Source organism: Gavia stellata, chromosome 17 (genome assembly GCF_030936135.1).
Source record: "Gavia stellata isolate bGavSte3 chromosome 17, bGavSte3.hap2, whole genome shotgun sequence".
In the NCBI taxonomy this organism is placed as follows: Eukaryota; Metazoa; Chordata; class Aves; order Gaviiformes; family Gaviidae; genus Gavia; species Gavia stellata.
Genome location: NC_082610.1, coordinates 16,117,710 through 16,134,537, shown reverse-complemented (window position 1 = coordinate 16,134,537; position 16,828 = coordinate 16,117,710). Strand labels below are relative to the sequence as shown.

At 37.0% G+C, this 16,828-nt stretch overlaps 1 protein-coding gene across 1 annotated transcript in view; it reads right to left on the bottom strand.

Annotated features, from left to right (window-relative positions):
* Positions 1–16,828, bottom strand: part of OTOG (otogelin) — a 104,469-nt gene that overhangs the window by 24,285 nt on the left and 63,356 nt on the right. Inside the window, exons 33-38 of the mRNA XM_059825858.1 lie at positions 16,243–16,521; positions 7,610–7,727; positions 6,833–6,912; positions 2,622–6,424; positions 1,816–1,984; positions 689–825 (exon numbers count right to left, since the gene is read on the bottom strand). Coding sequence (XP_059681841.1) covers positions 689–825; positions 1,816–1,984; positions 2,622–6,424; positions 6,833–6,912; positions 7,610–7,727; positions 16,243–16,521 — 4,586 coding nt within the window. The remainder of the gene's footprint in view (positions 1–688; positions 826–1,815; positions 1,985–2,621; positions 6,425–6,832; positions 6,913–7,609; positions 7,728–16,242; positions 16,522–16,828) is intronic.

Sequence of the window (16,828 nt, the reverse complement as noted above, 5' to 3'; positions counted from 1 at the left end):
TTAACTTCCATCAGGTACTACATGGGACCAAACTTTGTGACGGACTTTTATATGAACATCAAAATTACCTAGCTTTCATAGAAGAGACTGGAATTTAAAGAGTTTTGTAAAGGCTCATGAGAAATTAACTCTTCATGTCAAAGCCAATCTACACTACCCATTAAGCAGGATACCCATTAGGGTTTCTCTCTTCCCACTCTGAAACAACAAGTATTTGCCCCTGTCAGACACTTGGACTGCACAAGGTGGTCTAACTTGTCTGACAATCCTACAGTGTTTTATGGCTCTGAAGATTGGTGTTTCCAGTGCAAATTTCTCCATATGAACATAGACAGAAATCATGCACTGAAATACACTGGTCATACACTGGGTATACTATGATGGTACTTATTACATGGTGGCACTCACAGAAGTGATTAATAAATGTATATCCACTTAACCTTTCACCACCTTGTCCATTTTATATATAAGATAACATGGACCTAACTCTCACTTTCCAGCTGTTTCAGAAGGAACTACACATATACAGTCAGGTGATAAAGTGTTGTAAAGTGCAAGTACAATTCATAGATATTGCGCAGAAGTGACTAATTAACCACAACTGTATAATATTACTATGCCCTTTCTTTTAAGATACGTCTTATTAGCAGTACTGAATACCATTTGTTAGCTGATAAATGTTAGTTACCATTCTACAGTCAAGAACATGGATGGTTATAGTTTCATCTTGAGTTTGACTAACAACATAGGATGCTTCTTTGAATAAAGCCAAATGATTTCCATCATAGGTTACAATGCTCAGATCAGAGAAAATTGTGCAACGACCTAAGAAAAATAAAAACAAATTAAATGTTTTTTCTAATTTTTTAGAGTTTCTGTAAATATTACAAAATATGAAGATAAACCAATAAATTTTTAAAGATTTATTACCTTACTAGATTTTCATATATGCAGCGCATATTTTCAGCTACATTTGATACTGTTGCACCTCTGTAAATGAACAGCAGTCTCATCCTGCATATTTCAGTGTGACAAACTGCAGGCCTCTGCAATCAGTTACTTTATTACCGTTCTTGCCAACAAAGGTTCGTAATTTTTACAAACCCCAAACTAACAAAAAGCATGAATGACAGTGGATCATACTGGATCCTTAGTTCCCTTCTAGTCTTGTTCCTAAGGGAGGAGCTCATGTGGAAAGTTTCCTTCTTCCCAGTCTTGTTGCTAAAGCTTTTGGGTCTTGCGTTCTACTCCTAGTTATTTCAAACTCTAGCACATAACCAGAAATTTGTATTGCTTATCTCTGCATCCTTTCTTTGCTATTATGGACTAAACTGATTTTTTTTTTTTTTTTAAGGTTTGGATTCTTCCTGCACAATTCTAGGTAATTGATGGGAGCGACTACGGTACAGCTGTTTCCAGAGTCCCCAAACTGTTAACAGAACTAGTTAAGAGAGTCTAGGCAATCTTCTCATCCTGAAGTAGATACAAGATGAACCAAAAAATCCACTGACTATACTGACTAGGTGTCCTCTGATTAGACAGAAGACAAGATGGGTCTAAGTCAGACCTAGATATGTCCACTGCAGATACCTACAGCTGGGTAAGACGAATGTCCTACATTAAAGGAGCATTTTGGTTTCATTCCCCTGGATGTAGAACTGGAATTATATATTACATTAGACAATGAGTAACCCGTACAATATGGATCTTCTATTTCTATGCCATGGTATAGAAGTATCAGTTCTTAGCCTTCTTAGACATGCATTAAATTGTTACCTAAATTCACTTCAAAAGTACTGCATAATTAAAACTTACATGCACATTCCCACTTTGGGCAGCATTTGTCACCATTTGTTTGAGTAGCAAATCCTAAAACTCCACAGCTGGGTTGAGTTGCATTGTATGGGCAGCTCTGCGACTTATTAACTTGGATCAGTTGTCCATCCAAGCAAATGTGTCTTATGCACTCATTCTCTGCGATTGGCTAAGGCATATTTAATAAAAGGCACAGGTTACCATTCTTATCAAGCTAGTATCACAATATTGCAGAGTATTTGGTCAAAAAAGGGGCTCACATTCTTCAGGTACAGAATACTTATGAATACCTGTGACACTGATGGAAGCTACAAGTGAAGAGCACCTTTGAAAACCCAACTATTCTGAGGACAGTTTAAAACTGCTGTCCTGTTGTAAAGCGGAGAACAGCATTAAGTTTTTAACTTTACATTAAAGGAAGTTGAAAAGAAAAAGCATGGAAGGACACAAGCAGGAATAATAACAGGGATCTCTCAAAAGATGTACTTTAAGAAGGGCAACGTGACAAAAAACTGCCACTGAACAAAATAAAGCACCATATTTTGCCAAAAAAAATTTCTTGTAACGGTCACACTCAGAAAACTGAAGCCCAAAACACAGTGTATTATAGCGCTTACGAAAACCATTGTGCGCAATGAAATCATCTAAAGTTACAGATATAATTGAGAAAATATTAGAGCTCCCTGTTTCATACAGATATTTTAAATCCTAGAGATTAAAGTATGGCTCACAATTTTTTTTATCAATGTGTAAAAGTAACGAAGACATATTCAAAACCAAACAGATAAATATTTATAGTTACTCACCGTACAAGTTTGAAGAGTTGATGTTTCTCTAGGCAACATAAAAGCTGATGCTGTGACTTCTGAGGCAGCTTCAGCTGTTGACATTCCATCAGAAAATGTTGTAGTCAAGCCATAAAGTGGTTTAGTAGATAAATAGGCAAATGAGGAAACTGATGGAGCTGTTGTGCCATTTGGATGGTCAGATATCATTAGCAGCGAACTCACAGAAGGCGTTTGCACCTCAGATGATATTTCAAGTTTTGAAGTTTGAGTAGTACTGACTGATGATGCAGCTATAGAAGAAAAAGGTTTTGGTTCAGAGGATGAATGTATAGTGGACAGTACTGATACACTTACATTAGAAGGAACTACAGTTGTGTTTGTGAAATTTGAGGAGTAAAACAACTGAGGTGTTTCTGGGGTAACGGTAGCACCTTGAGTATGGACGGCTTGGACTTCGGTTGTTAATTCTGGCTCTTCAGATTTTACTGTATCGAGGGGCATGGCTCCTTTTGCTTCTGAAGCAACAGAAAAATAGGTGGGCTTCACAGAGCTTGTGATGGATTCTGTTACTGCTTCTGCTTTGTCTGAAGTTGCTGATACAATACTAATGTTTTGCCCAGTACTACTTGGCATTGAAGAGGCTGAAGCTGCAGCTGATGAATGGGCTGCAGCCAACAACATTGTACTTGCTAGAAATGTGGAACTGTAGGCAGTGGTTGAAAGTGTGACTTGCTTAGGCAATACCGCAGTCTTCTCTGTATCACTTTTGCCTGTTGATGTGGATGGCCCACTCCCCATCATGATGGGACTTTCCATCGTTTCTGGTAACAAAGCTAATGAAGAGGTTGACTTAGATTCTGGTGAAGCTGTAGTTGTTTCAAGTGTTTGACTTGAATCAAATGATTCAGTAAATGAGGCCTGCCCTGTGAATTTTAGACCAGTACCTCCCTTTTGTGTAGAAAAAGAAGGAAATGCTTCTTTTTTAATTGTTGCTAAAGAAAAGGAAGCTGCAAGCACTTCCGGTGAGGAAGGGGGAATTCTGGTGCCAAAAATCAAGTCAGCTGTTGTTCTAGTTGGGACTGTAGACTGCAAAACAGAAGACGTTCCTGATATATATGGGTGTGTGACTGAATCAGTTAAAGGCAACTCTTTTTCAGTTGGTAAAATAACTTGTGTAGGACCTACTGAGGTAGGTAATATAGTTGAATGAATGCCTTCAGGTAGGGAGGTGATTAAGGGGTATAAAGAAGTCAATTCTACTGTAGCTTCAGCTGTGCTAAAGACATGTTGTGGCTGACCAGTGGATTTCATTAGAGTTTCTGTGGGATACTGGTAAATTGGGGTACTGCTTTGGCTTGTCAACGAAGTCTCAGAAGTCTGATGACCAAGTTCCATAGCCTTCTGAGTAGAAAAATGTGGCATAGCCATGGTCTTTGTAGTCTGTACTGAAAGTTTATCTCCTGAAGATGTCTGCCAAGAGAAGGGGCCTACTGAAGATGGAGGAAAGGATGGCTGAGCTGTAGCTGCTGCAAGTTTTCCTGTACCTGTTATACTTTGGACTGTAGATTTCAATGCTGTAGAAACTATTGGATATTTTGGTGTGGTTGTTACTTCTGGTAACGTTTGTGTTAAAGAAGGTGAAGAAACGGATTTATCTGCTAGATACTGAGGGGTGGAGAAAGCATAAGACAACTTTGTTACTGGAAGTCCAACAGAATGGAACAGAGTTGATTTTTCTTTGGCTGTCATTACTTTTTTGGTTGTTACGAGCTGACTGCTGAATTCAGAGGATGGGGAGAATGTGGCATAAGTGATATTTAAAATGGCTTTGCCTGGCAATTTGTCATGTGATACTGTTGTTACAGGACTTGATTGTTCTGTTACAGTGGATAAAGTAGAGAAAGTCAGCACTGGAGAGGTCTTTTCTATTGGTAACATAGATTTTGCTACAGTTGTTCTTGGACTGAGAGCTGTCAGTGATGCTTCTTTTCCATATGAGGGTAGTGAAGGAAGAGAAATATTTAAAGGAATTAGAGAACTTGATGGTGAAGAAGGGATAGCAGATGGCTTTCTAGTAGAGATGCTTTCCACTTGTGATTTATCAGGCTGTGTTTTCAACGATGTGGTTTCAGTTGCACTAAGGAGAGTATGTGGAGATCCAGTGATGGATGTTCTTCGAGCTAACTCTCTTTCTGTAGCTACAAAAGGAACTGTGGTGGTTGCTTTTGATGAGATAGAGGTTTTCATTGCTGATGTGGTAACACTACCTGAATGTGCTGAAGTGCTTGTCTTCACTGTACTTGAAACCAGAGTTGACTTGTATTTGGTAGATGTTTTCCCAGAAAACAAAGTTGACTTGACTGCTAATTCAAAAGGGGATGTTATTTTGGATGTTACCTCAACAGACAAGGGTGTCACTCTGACAGTCTCAGCCACAATAGGATATTTAGTGTATAATGTAGTCAGGAACTCTGTTGTGTTTAGAACTATGGATGAGGGATATCCTGTAGTTGAAACAGTTTTGAATGTTTTTTTTAATTCACCTGAAGCTGGAGAAGCAGGAGTAGGAACAGACACTGCAGGTCTTTTTGTAGAAAGAGTGACAGATTTTTCAGTTGTAGAACTAGGATGTAGTGAATATGGAGGGAAATAGGAACTTAACGTATGCTCCACATGAGATGTGGTTTTGGGAGTTTCCTTTTTATGAGTTGTAAATGATAGTGAAGTTGCTTCTGATGATATCTCTTGAGTTTGCAGAGATGTTGTCTTTGGACCTACAGTTGTAGTGAAAGGTACCTCTGCAGTACCAGTCATGTGTTGAACCATTTCAATAGGAGGTTTTGCAATTGCCTTTCCTAATGAAATAGGTGGTGTGGATGTTGGTGAAAATGTAGTTTTCACGCTTCGTTCAGTTAAAACAATTGCTGCTTTTGTTGTTGCTGAAGACACTGGTTTTAACAAAGACAAAGTAGCGATCACAGGAGAAAATGATATTACTGTAACATTAGCTACTGTGGTAATAGACTGTTGTATGCTTGTTTTTGTCCCTTCCGAAGTTCCTGTTAGGTTTACCAGTGGTGTATATGAAGGCATGCCCAGAGATGATGATGTGGAAAACTGGGGCAAATACGCAGTAGTTTTTTCTGTTATTGATTCAAATGAACTGGGTGTAAATGTTGTAAATCCTTCTGGTTTTACTTGTGCTTCTTTTGTGGGAAGTGTTCTTGTGGCTATTTCTGATATTTCCATTATTTTAGTTTTGACCGGCATTTCTGTTGTTCCAAGTGTAAGCGGTGTCCCAGTAAAAATAAAAGTAGAAATTGGTTTGCTTTCCGATTCTGTGCTTGCAGTCACTGCATGTGTAGCAGTTACTGTCTGAGGTTCTGTAGCCCTCAACAGTTTAGTGGAACCACTACTGGTCAGTTGTATCTTTGTGGAAGTTTCTGAACTGACAGTAGATGGAAACAATGGAGAAATGTCAACAGGAGAAGATAAACTTACATCAGATTGTGTTGTCCTGGACATTGCTGTAGTGCCTCTCCCAGATGTCACTTCTGTTGACTGTGAAGAAATATTTGATGATAAAGTTATGGTTGGAAGTGTTGTATTAGACATAACAGCTGAAAATTCAGTTTTCCCTGTAGTTGCGGTGAGTTGCAATTTTGAAGCAAATGTTGTTTCCATGTCCTTTGCTTCAGGTACAGGAAGTGAAGTTACCGCTTCACTGATCACTGCCAAACTTGTACTTGATGTTATGTGTGAAACTTCTGGTGTCCAAATGCTGGGTGGCAAAGGTGGACTATCATCTGCAGGTTCAATGCCTGAAATCAGACACAAGTAGTCTGAAATTTATGAATAATTATAGTCATGGAGCTAGCAGAGCTAGCAGGAAGTTATGTTAACTCATAACTCTGATCTTCTCAATTGCCTTTAAACTTCTAAACTTCATAGACAAATTAAAAAATAAATTCATTAAATCATTTGCTCTGCATTTTTCTTTATAAAACATTTCAGCAACATTAGAAGATCTATCTTAGTTTAAAATGTATCTCAGATTTTTGAGGAGTGAAGTTATTTTAACTAAAATGTATGTTTAGTGAGCTCAAGATTCATATAACTAAGATAATAGTCGCACAAATTTAAGCACCGATATTTGAAAATTTGACTAAAGACCTAAGAAATTAATAAGCTAAGTATCATACATAATATACATAATTTTTCAAACATACAGTCTTCAAAATACACGCATCTTTGAGTGATTTCATCCAGCAACATATTGAGAGGACAGGCAGGGATGCATCCTTCCACTCTAAAAGAAAAACAATTAGTATTAACTAGCTGAACAGTATCTTCTGGATCGAGCATTTAATTTTAGGAAAACATAATTTAATTATAAAGTATTTTTAAGTAGACAGTCTTGGTCTATTAAGTCTCCTCACCTCAGCGTACTCCTTCAAAATGTCATTGCCACGGCTTCCATTTTCACTCAGATCTAAGCTAAAGCATTAACTCCGCGATACTGAGCCTTTGAAATGAATGGTCGCAGGTTCAATACTGAATGCTATTGCTTAAGAAACGTCAAACATTTTTACACACCAAAATCCAAATGCCAGTTTTACCAGACTTAGCACAAATTCCAGTTGGGAGGAAAAAGCAAGGACAGAAATGGCTGTTGCAATGGCATAATGAAAAAGCAGGGGTACAACTACTTGAAACGAACTTGTAATCACCTCTTTATTAATAGTCTATAATACATCCCCAGCTTGAAAGTTACAAATATACTAGTCATTCTAGAATCTGACAATACTTGCCTAACAACTGAAACATCACTTTCATGTAGCTGCCACAGCAGGTTTTATTCCATTTATTTTCTCCTTCACTTACCTCCTCATACAAGAACACAGTCCTGCTATACTGAGCCTACATCTGGTCCATCATATTCCTATTATACTGCCTAAGTATATTACCCAAATTACATTATTTTCCATGAAAATACACATACTTACTTTGGTACTGCCTGACATTTTTTTCCCAAAGGGTCCCTGCATGTCTTGAAACAAGGGCTTGTACAGGAATCATAATGCCACTCACATGCAGAACGGGATAGAAATTTAAATTTGACATCTGAAAAACAACAAAGATCTGTTATTCTCATATATTTCTAGAAACACACAGATACATATCACTTAAGAGGCATGCTTTAAATTCACTGCAGCTCTAAATCTCTTACTGTTTCTACCTGTATTCTCTACAAATAAAATTGGTAATATTTTTTTAAATGCTGAGGTCTTTAAAACATAAAAAAGCCAGTTTACATTTATGCGGAGTATATTAAAGAGTGCTGGCTCTCCAGCCTGTTTTACTCTTTGTAATATAAAACATGACACTGAATTAGCCACATTTGCTGCGTATTACAATTGCTTGAAAATAAAACCAGACAAGTTAGAGCTGTTGTTTTTAAGTTTTAAAAACTGTACCAACAACAAAACTGTATGTTTGGTTATTCCAACAAAAAGCAAAATTACAATTATGTTCATTCAGTATAATTACTGCTATTAAAACAAAAAGCACCAACTGGATACACTGATACTCTTTATAACATAATGTATCATAACAGTTGTTTACTTTGTGTGTAAAATTTGCTGATATAGCACAACAGTGTACATAAAATACAATGTGTCATACAAGTTAAAAGCCAAAACAAACACCATTCCAAATAAAGTAACCAGAAATCATGCCAATTTAGGCTCCTTAAAGCAATCTATCTTAACAGTTGATCTTCTCAAAAGCAGTGTAAGATAGCCACTCCAAAAGAAATCAATTCAAACCTCAAAACATTTTGAATCTGAAATTCTAACTGCTCCTACAATGAAGAAAGCAACTCAGATGAGAGACATGTAGTCTTGCAGCATTTAACTCAAAACATACTTCACCAGACAAAATAGTACAATAATGAAACACTATGGCAAATTAAAAAACAAACAAAAAAACCAAACAAACAACAAACACCCAACAAAAAAAACCCACAACCACAACAAAGAAACCCAAAACCCAAAGTACAAATTCAGATAGAGGAAGAGTTAAACTTCAAAGTGAGAATAAACAGAAATATGGATCAGCTATACTTCCAGTGCTTATTAATTATGCAGGAACTTTACAAAATTAATGTAAAAAAGAAATAGACCAAGTATAAAATCTGAGAGAAACAAATTTGTGGCAATCATTATGTGGGTGACATGCACTTGCAGCATGTCCAAATGCAGTATCGTGCTTTCTTTTTCACTACAACCCTGCCTCATCTTCATGCAGAACGGTTTCCTGCACAATGCCAGTTTAGCTCAGTGGCTCTACCAACGCCTGCACGACTTAGGCAATATATCTAGATTTCCGCACCTGAACTACGACAGCGCATCCCAGATCCTTCCTGTAGCAGTCAGGGCAGAGCAGTGACACTTCCCTTACATTTATGCCTACAGAAGACCACCATCATGACACATGGGTCCCCTCTAGGTTGGTAAACCTGATCTTAGAGCTATGTTGTTCAGAGCCTATGAAGAACAGCTGCTCTTAAACAATGTTTACATTAATGACCAGAGAGAAAATACTTACAAAGAAAGTTTCCATTTTCAGTCTTTTGAAGTCTTTCTGCTTTTAAGTTTTGCTGATCTTTGCTTGACTGATATACAAAGAAAGTAGCTCCTTTACATCTTGGAGACACTAAATTTTTCCATGAAGATCCTAAGAAATTGTTCCTCCTGCAATTCGGGGACATCTGCTCTTATGGGTAATTATCTCTCTGCCATTATTAACCATTAATGTCTTCTTTTTTAATACAAATAATTCTCTTAAATCAAAGGTATAAATCAAATTTGGACAAAAGAGTGTGTATGTTGCCATCTAGTGTTACCCTTTTTACATGTCACTAAGGACAACTTGTCACTGCTTTTGAAAACATGATTCTTATGACAGTAACAAATGCATTTATAAGTTACATTCCCACAAAAAGTTAAGTACAAGTCGCTGAATTCTTCTGTGACCCCTTCTAGTGAAACCAACTTATGTTGCTTAAATCTAATGGAGGAAGGGAATTATTTCCATAAATTTTGCTGACTGATGTATGGGTTTTGTATGCACTGACAGGTCAGAGTGGTAAGGTTTAAGGACAAAAGAAGAAGATATATGACAAAAAGACAGAACATATTAGAGACCTGCTGGCACAGGCAAATCACCAACAGTAGTAATAACCAGCAATAACAGTATATCCGAGTGGAATCTAGGAAATAATTTTCAGACAACCCTAGATTAAGTATGGAGACAGATCCATAACTTTTAACTCTTGCCATAAACCACACCATTAATCACAGAAGAAGTTTCAAACACAATAAAGGCACAAGCTTTGCAGGACACATACTGGAACCCAAAGAATGTTAGTTTCTCAATTTAGCAGAACAGTGATTGTGAATTAACACTTCCAAGTGCTGGGATTAACATACCATCTCCCACTCTCCAAATAAACTTAGACTTTAATGAAATGATTGCCATGTTTTCCTCAAGCTTTCCTACAGATTAAGTTCACAGAGTTTGCTGGTGTTGCATGCCTTGGTAGGAAATAGGGAGAATTTCTACATAACCACATAGCATTTGTTGAGTGGTTCATAAACACCACTTTCAGTCAAGAACGAACAAAGTCATGCTTGTCTGCAAATTTTGTCTCTACTTCTGTAGAAAGGAGTATGGATAACAGATGAATTCACGAACTAGTCACAGAAATTGTTTTCAGAGAAGAGCTGTAGTACCACTTGACATTTAATTTTCCAGTCAAGGGATTTTAGAGAATAGAGTATGCCGGGCCAAGCTGTATTAGGTTTTTTAGTGTGTTAATTACAAAAAAGAACAGACCAAATCACCGCAGCAAGAGTTGAATATATTGCATGAATTGGTTTCCAGTATCTCAAAAGTTTTCAGTATTTCTCAGTAAACCCAACAGATATAGTGAAATCTGTGCTTTAGAATGAATTATGGGAAAATGCCTTTCCAACATGAGGAGAATGTCAGTTCATTCATTCACCATATTTTAAAGCTTTCACTATTGGCAGCGTCACTTCTGGAACACCTAAGCAGCCCAAGTACCTAGTTGATTGACTGTGCAAGCCACTGTAAAAAAAAAAAAAAACACCACCAAAACACAGCAAGATGCAGTTCCTGCTTAAAAAGTTTAGACTAAATAGAGATTAGACAGAAAATGAAGGGGAGAAGGAACAGAGGCACAGAGACATGTTCTGAACTAACATGAATTTGAGAATAAGCCAAGAGAACAATAAAATATCTCTATACCTAGCTAAAATAATAGATTACTTTGCCTCTTTTTAGTACATCTGTATACTAACTATGATCCCAATACCCACAGTCATTAGGGTATAAGGAAAAGGAGTAACAAAGTGCTTTAAAACCATTCAAGCATCCCTCTCCCTAAACTGAGGGAAATACTCCTTTCACTCTCCGTACTGATTTTAGACATTAACTTCCACACGAGACCACACTCAGCTTTATTGTTACTACAGTGCTGCTATTCCCATGACAGAAACTAGCACAGCTCAGAAACTCTGGATTTCACCAGTGTCATGGCATGAATACTTTATGCTAGCCAGGATGCTAATGAGCCACCTTCACCACATGCCTCCCATTTTTTTAATACTTAAATTCCCCCTCCAGCAACCAGTAATACGAGCTTACTGTACTCTGTGCAACAGTGCTGTTCACTCACAACAAAAGAACAATACACAGTTTACAGACAATGAGTCAAGCTTCTTATCAGGCATGTGTTCCTCAAAAGGATTTGTCATGGTATTTGAAAATAACCATGTGTCTCCTGGTGAAGTCTACCAGCATTTGTCTTCTGTTTGGTGACACAGCAAATCCTCCACAAAATGGTAAATTATGCCCTGGATGACAATCGCTCCAGTTGACATGCCAACTAAGCCCACAGTTCTTTTACCTAACAGGAGCTGAGCATATCCAAATGTTATAGTACTGCAGAAAGCTTTTGTATGAATGCAGGTATATGTGTTGCCAAAGACAATATATTAAAAGATATTCCCCAGCTCCATTGTTTTCTCACTTGCTTGGACAACAGAGAAGCATTTTGTTTGCTGTAACTTACGATTTTCATTCTTTGCGGCTTTCAAAAATAATTCTGTGGTAATGAGAACAGTTGCTACCGTTTAATGAAGAATTTTTTTATCACTGACAGACTGCGGTGTTCTGTGAGTCACAACCACCTTTCTTAGTAACTTGGTCCCTTTTTTGTGTGTTGACAAGTCCTACTGTTCATAAGTCCATCATGCCTTTTTTTTTTCCCCCCATGCTGACTTTCACCTCATAGGAATGAAATCTGCCGTTCTCAGAATATACATATTATGAATAATTTCATGCTATGCTCAAAAAATGGCTATTTACTTAAGAAAAACCCCTAAAATTTGAAATGTTCTAATGTGAATAAAAGGTTGTATTTAAAATAAAGGTTTTAAAAATGATGATAAAAGTAAGTATTCGGATTTTCATTCTCACCTGACACTTCTTTCTGTTTTGCTACTTTTCCCAAAGATTTCATAAAATCTAGTAGGAACAAAATTTGCTTTAGAATTAGTTCTATTTATAATGGCAACAAAACTCTGCTTAGTAATGTAGATTGCCTATCTCCTCAGTCACAAGTTTAGAAACATGAAATCCTATCTACCCACTTAACACACACAAACTACTAACAAACTCTGCCCATGACTTCTAAGTTTCTGCAATGAGAAACGTAAGCAAATATCACTGGAAAAATTGAACTTTGTGCCCAGCCAAAACATCACTGAAAGCAAAGCATAATTATCTACCTCTCAAATACTTTTGGTTTAGTTTACTATTACGATGTTAAATGAATATAGTCTTGGTAACATAACTATTTAATCTCCTCCTATTTATCCAATCAAAAATAGGAGGTCAAATGTTTGTGTTTGTAGTATAAATAGGAAAGACGTTGTAATTCTATAGTAACCTCAGTCTGATTCCAAGAGCTACTGAGCAGAGATGTGTTCAGTGACATACCCGGGATTTGGAGGTACAATAGCAGTTGCTCAGCATTATCCAGTCCCAGGCCCCATGTCATGTTCTTTTGGACTGACAAAGCATACGAGCCCAAACTAAACTGAAGAGCAATTCATTATAAGTAAAACAGGACATTCTGGAATATTAATTCTACTGATGGAAATGGATAAGACTAAACTGAAGTTAAACTAGTCAATGATACCATGTATAAATCTGACTTAAGATGCAAGATGCTTTTGTAAAAGAAGTTTTTCATTAAAAATAATTTCATTTTCAGTTTTGTACTATGTTTCTGAATGTGTTGCAGTTAATTTACAAACATTAAAAGCAACCAAAAAATGCCCTGTATCAAACGTAAACATTGATAAATACCTTTGTGCAGTGTACATATACTTAGTGCATCTTGCGATTTTAATTTTACCTGAAAATTCTCTCTGAAATAGGCCTTATATTTACAGCAAGTTAGCTATTAAAGCACTTAACTAACATTTTTAAGAACTTTGTCCAGAATTTATGTAGGGCAAGTCACATTTTTATAATATATATACAATTAACTCACAGTGATCATAAAAAGGTAAAGCATACTATGATGATTCTACGAAAGGTAAAAGGTAACTAGCTTGAGCACATTATTTTTAAAAAGTGTAAGAAAGCTGCAGTTATATCCATAAAAAGATCATCAATTCCCTACATCCACTAATTTCCCAACAATTTCAATTGTGAATTTATCGCTCTTACATGACAGCTTTGTGCTTGTCCATCTGGTAAGACTTAAGTATATTCTTTCTTTTGACTGAATGCATACCAATCCATTGCCAGTAAAAATGCCTGCATAGAACGCAAAATGTATTTTCTTGTAAGTATACTCTAGATATTAAAATTCAGTTATCAACTCAAACCCTCAAATGTTTGCGGAAACAAGACAGCAGACAAGGCTAAGTATAATGAAAATAACCCAATTTAAAAGCTGAAGTGACTTGTCATGGAAAATACTTTGCAGTGTCAGCCCATCATATCTGCGCAATTTATAGTCAAAGTATTTCAATGTGACAATATTTATTGCTATGAAACTGGAAAAAGTGACTCGTCAGCTGACTTTAAACAAACACGTATCTATTGCTGTGGTGATCAGGTCATTTAAAATTCTTCCTTTTGAATGTGCGTCACAGACCATGAAGAAGTCTCATGAGGAACTTTCTGGCCAAGGGGATTTACTGGGCCTATTATTCTGCTCCCGATATTTATCCTCTGATTCCGCAGGAATAGCTGTTCCCGGTTCAAGAGTTTCTGATCTAATATGCAAAGCATTTACAATAGTCAGCAGGAAACTCAATATGCTTTTGCCTGTGCACTCTGGAGCTGGTGTAACTTTTCCATTAACTTAAACAAATGCTGCTGTATTTTTAGACCATGTAATTACCCTACATCAGCAGGCTGGCCCTTGTGAAAGTACACTGGAGAAAGATTCGAGCCCTATGTTTCTCTGCTTATAAAACTCTGAAACCCAAGCCCTCGGATGTGGTGATTAATGAAATGCCTCTTGATCATTTGATCTGATCCCACTTGCTGAGGTAAATTGTTTTAGTTTTCCATTGGCATAGATAGGATTTTTTGGTATAATGACTGGAGGGTAAAGACTTCACACTTGAAAAGACATACCACTCTGTGTGTTAATGGACGACCACTGAGAATTGGAACATTTTTTAACCTTCTTCATTCCTCCCTCAAACATAAAAGACTAAGGAGCTATTTTTGTTATGTCCGGAGAGTTCCTTGCTTGAAATGCTGTATGAACATCCTGGTAATAGCATTAGCTCTATAATTCTGCTGTTCAAAAACCTCAACAGCTCTGTGATTACAAGCATTTGTCAAGAGGCAACAGGCATTTGGCAATGACAAAATCTGTCATTTTTTCTGAAGTTGGAGTGTGCCAGTCAACAGCTGCATTAGGCTGTCAGCATAATGTACCGCAAAACATCAGCAGATTCACAATGCCACCATTAACACTTTAATTCAATGTTTTGATAACAAGAAGCTCCACAAGGCGTACAGTTGGCCTCTTCTGTCATAAAAGTCAGTGCCTGCTTCAGATTTGTCTGTGCTAAGCTTCAACATGGTCACTGTAACACATGGCCAGGCCATGCTTCATTTGTTACAGTATTTCATTTTCTTTCTTTGCTTGTAAAACAAATTTTGGTTTCAGAGAATGAAGAACTGATGTTAAAAAATGACATTGCCAAGAATACCTATTAAAATACTTACGCTACCCCAATAAACAAATTACTAATGCATTTGCAATTACAGCACAATAAAAAGCTTTAAAAATAAACACTTGTAATTATTTTGGAACTTTATATACCACACAAAGGCCAGTAGCTTCAGCAAATAGTAGTTGTTGCTGAAGTTCATAAATAAAGTTACATGAATACATTTGATATATCTGATGAATCAAGACATTAAAGCAAATGGCGGTTTCATGAATAATCTGCTTTGCTTTATTTTATAGGCCAATATAACTTCTTGTATCTTGTTCTTGACCTGTAAGGCCATCTTCATTTCAGCACATGGTTCCAAGTGTTAAAGCATATGTAAAAACAGTTATTATTTCTTTTCCTTACTGATCTAAAAAAGAAAGACCTTGATTTATTAGTCATTTTTTTTAATGTGTGTTTTTTGTCATCAGTTTTTGTAGGAGCAACTTCTGGATCCAGCTCCTATGAAGGGTCCCAAGAATAGCTCCTACATTTCTGATTCTTATGTCTCAGTGGAATGGGACTACTATTACAGGAATGGGAATCTCTCAAGTAGGTAGAAACACTCTCACAGCAGTCTACGTTGTGTATTCAAGAAGCAGTAGAGAAAGAGACACCTAGACCCCCAAGAAGAGGCACATTATCTCCACTTAGATGGCGCCTGAAACACTAGGGGATAACATCCCAAAAGGCAGAGCCTCTCTGAGTGGATAAACGTCAAGGTGTTTTTCAGGGGAAACACAACGTTTGAGAGGTGTAATCTACAGGTAACGTCCTTAGCACTGGATGGCATGACCACTGAGGAGGCCAGAAAGCTTGTAATAAGAACGCACCATACAGAAAACTCTCTCTTGGTGGAAATCAGAGGGAAAGGAGGAGAAAACATCATCCACAGACCTTAGCTTTTAGAGATGCGTTCAGTTCTTTTCTATTCCCTTTATGAATCCATTAATCATCAGCATGAATTTTATACTGTTAAGAACTTCCTCACCACCTGGAAAACAAGTATTGCCCAGAAACTATACACTAGGCTATGTATTTCCAAAACTAGTTCGCAAATATAGCAGAGTTGTGTGTTAGGCTATTTAATGGCTTTTGACAAGAAAACAGAATCTCATCCTCACTACAAACCTCAGGGAAGAAGATTTTGAGCCTGTGTGTCACAGATTACACACAACTCCCAGTGATGTAGGGAAGAAACAAGCAATCTTGTCACCCCTGAAAATATCAATACCATTTAGCCTGTATTTTCACAGGGAGCAAACTGCTGATCATAAAATACAACTTTAATTACCCACCTACAAGTTTAAAAAGGGTCGACAGTCTGAACTCCTCTGAATGATGGTACTTCAAAAGCTCAACTGAAGAGGCTGAAATGTGGATGAAGTATCCTGGTTTTGCAAATGACTCAAAGGAACTGTATCCTGAAAGCCATGTATTCTTGTGAATGACATAAGTAGATCTGTTGTGAAACTCTTCGCTTTTTTCCCATTTAGAAAGAACAAGAGTATTATTGGAGGCCAAATGAAGAAAATAGTTTGGTCTTTCAGCTGCTTCAAATGAAATCAAGTTGGAATCTGAAAAAAACACACAGAACTCATTTACTTGCTGATACATGCCTAATAAACTAAATTCATTCTGATGTACCACTACTGATATGAGTAGCATGAACAATGAAAACTGACTTTGGCCTTATCAGTAAAAATAGCCTGAATCTTGTAAGCAAATATACTGTATATGGATTTCAGAGTACTAGATTCTGATGGATATTTAGTTTCCTAGATATCCTACAGATTTCAACAGGAATACAAGCCGATTAAAACATTTGGCCACACCAGGATAAAGGAATATAGCCCTGCAGTCAAGCAGAACTTCAGTTTACAG